Genomic DNA, 1,220 nt, shown 5'->3' on the forward strand with positions numbered 1-1,220 from the left:
TTGTTATTTGCTCTTCTCTATCTGATAATAGTAAAATAACAACTTTCCATATATCGGTCAAGTGGCCTGCATACTGTCCTCACTCCAGAGCATGTATCTCTTTCTGAGGTGTTTGCTACTCCTGCAGTCTGAGTCACAACAAACACGATCCTTTCACTAATGGAGTCTATGATTGTCTTTCTCTTTGTGAATTACTGGTAACAAGCAGTGGTATTTAGTGCCTTGGGTTGTTAATTTATGATCATATTTCCTCCTTTCCAGGATAAAATTCAACTTCCATGGCTGTAAAGAATCACACTTTGGTTACAGAGTTCATCCTGTTGGGCATCCCACACACAGAGGGGCAGGAAACTGTGCTATTTGTTGTGTTCTTGATCTTCTACCTCTTCACTCTACTAGGAAATTTGCTTATCCTTTTAACTGTGATGTCTGATTCCTGCCTCCACACTCCTATGTATTTCTTTCTTTGTAACCTCTCTGTGCTGGACATTGGTTTCTCTTCTGTGAGCACCCCAAAGATGTTGGCCAACCTGCTTGTAAGAAACCAAGTCATCTCCCTGGGTGGTTGCATATCCCATGTCTTTTTTTATGACTTCTTAGGCTGCTCTGAGAGCTGGCTCTACACAGTGATGGCATATGACCGGTTTGCTGCCATCTGCCACCCATTGCATTACATTATCATCATGAACCACCGGGTATGTGCCCTGCTGGCTGCTGGCACCTGGATTATTAGTTCTTTTCATGCCACAATTCTTACTACACTGACCTTCCAACTGCCATACCGTGGGTCTAATGAGGCAGACTACTTCTTTTGTGACATCTTCCCTGTAGTCAAATTGGCCTGTGGTAAAACCCTCATCATTGAGACAGTGAGCTTCACCAACATTGGCCTTGTGCCCATGATATGTTTCCTCCTCATCCTTGCTTCTTACATCCGCATTATCATTGCAATCCTAAAGATGCCCTCTGCTGAAGGGAGGCGCAAGGCGGCATCTACCTGTGTTTCCCACCTTTTAGTAGTCACACTGTTCTTTGGGCCCTGTGCCCTCGTCTATACTCAGCCATCTTTGAGTGAGGTGCTGGTAACCCCGGTGCAAATCTTTGCCAATGTAGTCACCCCCATGCTGAATCCCACAATCTACACTCTGAGAAACAAAGATGTCAAGGGAGCCCTGAAGAAACTGGCTGGGAGCCAGTTTGTTTCAAAAGGAGATCACTAG

At 44.8% G+C, this 1,220-nt stretch overlaps 1 protein-coding gene across 1 annotated transcript; it reads left to right on the forward strand.

The window, feature by feature from the left end:
• Positions 1-278: 278 nt before the first annotated feature.
• OR10AI3 (olfactory receptor family 10 subfamily AI member 3) lies at positions 279-1,220 on the forward strand. Its single transcript, NM_001391687.1, has one exon. The coding sequence runs from the start codon at positions 279-281 to the stop codon at positions 1,218-1,220; it is 942 nt and encodes a 313-aa protein (NP_001378616.1).

This window comes from Equus caballus, chromosome 7 (assembly GCF_041296265.1).
Source record: "Equus caballus isolate H_3958 breed thoroughbred chromosome 7, TB-T2T, whole genome shotgun sequence".
Lineage (NCBI taxonomy): Eukaryota > Metazoa > Chordata > Mammalia > Perissodactyla > Equidae > Equus > Equus caballus.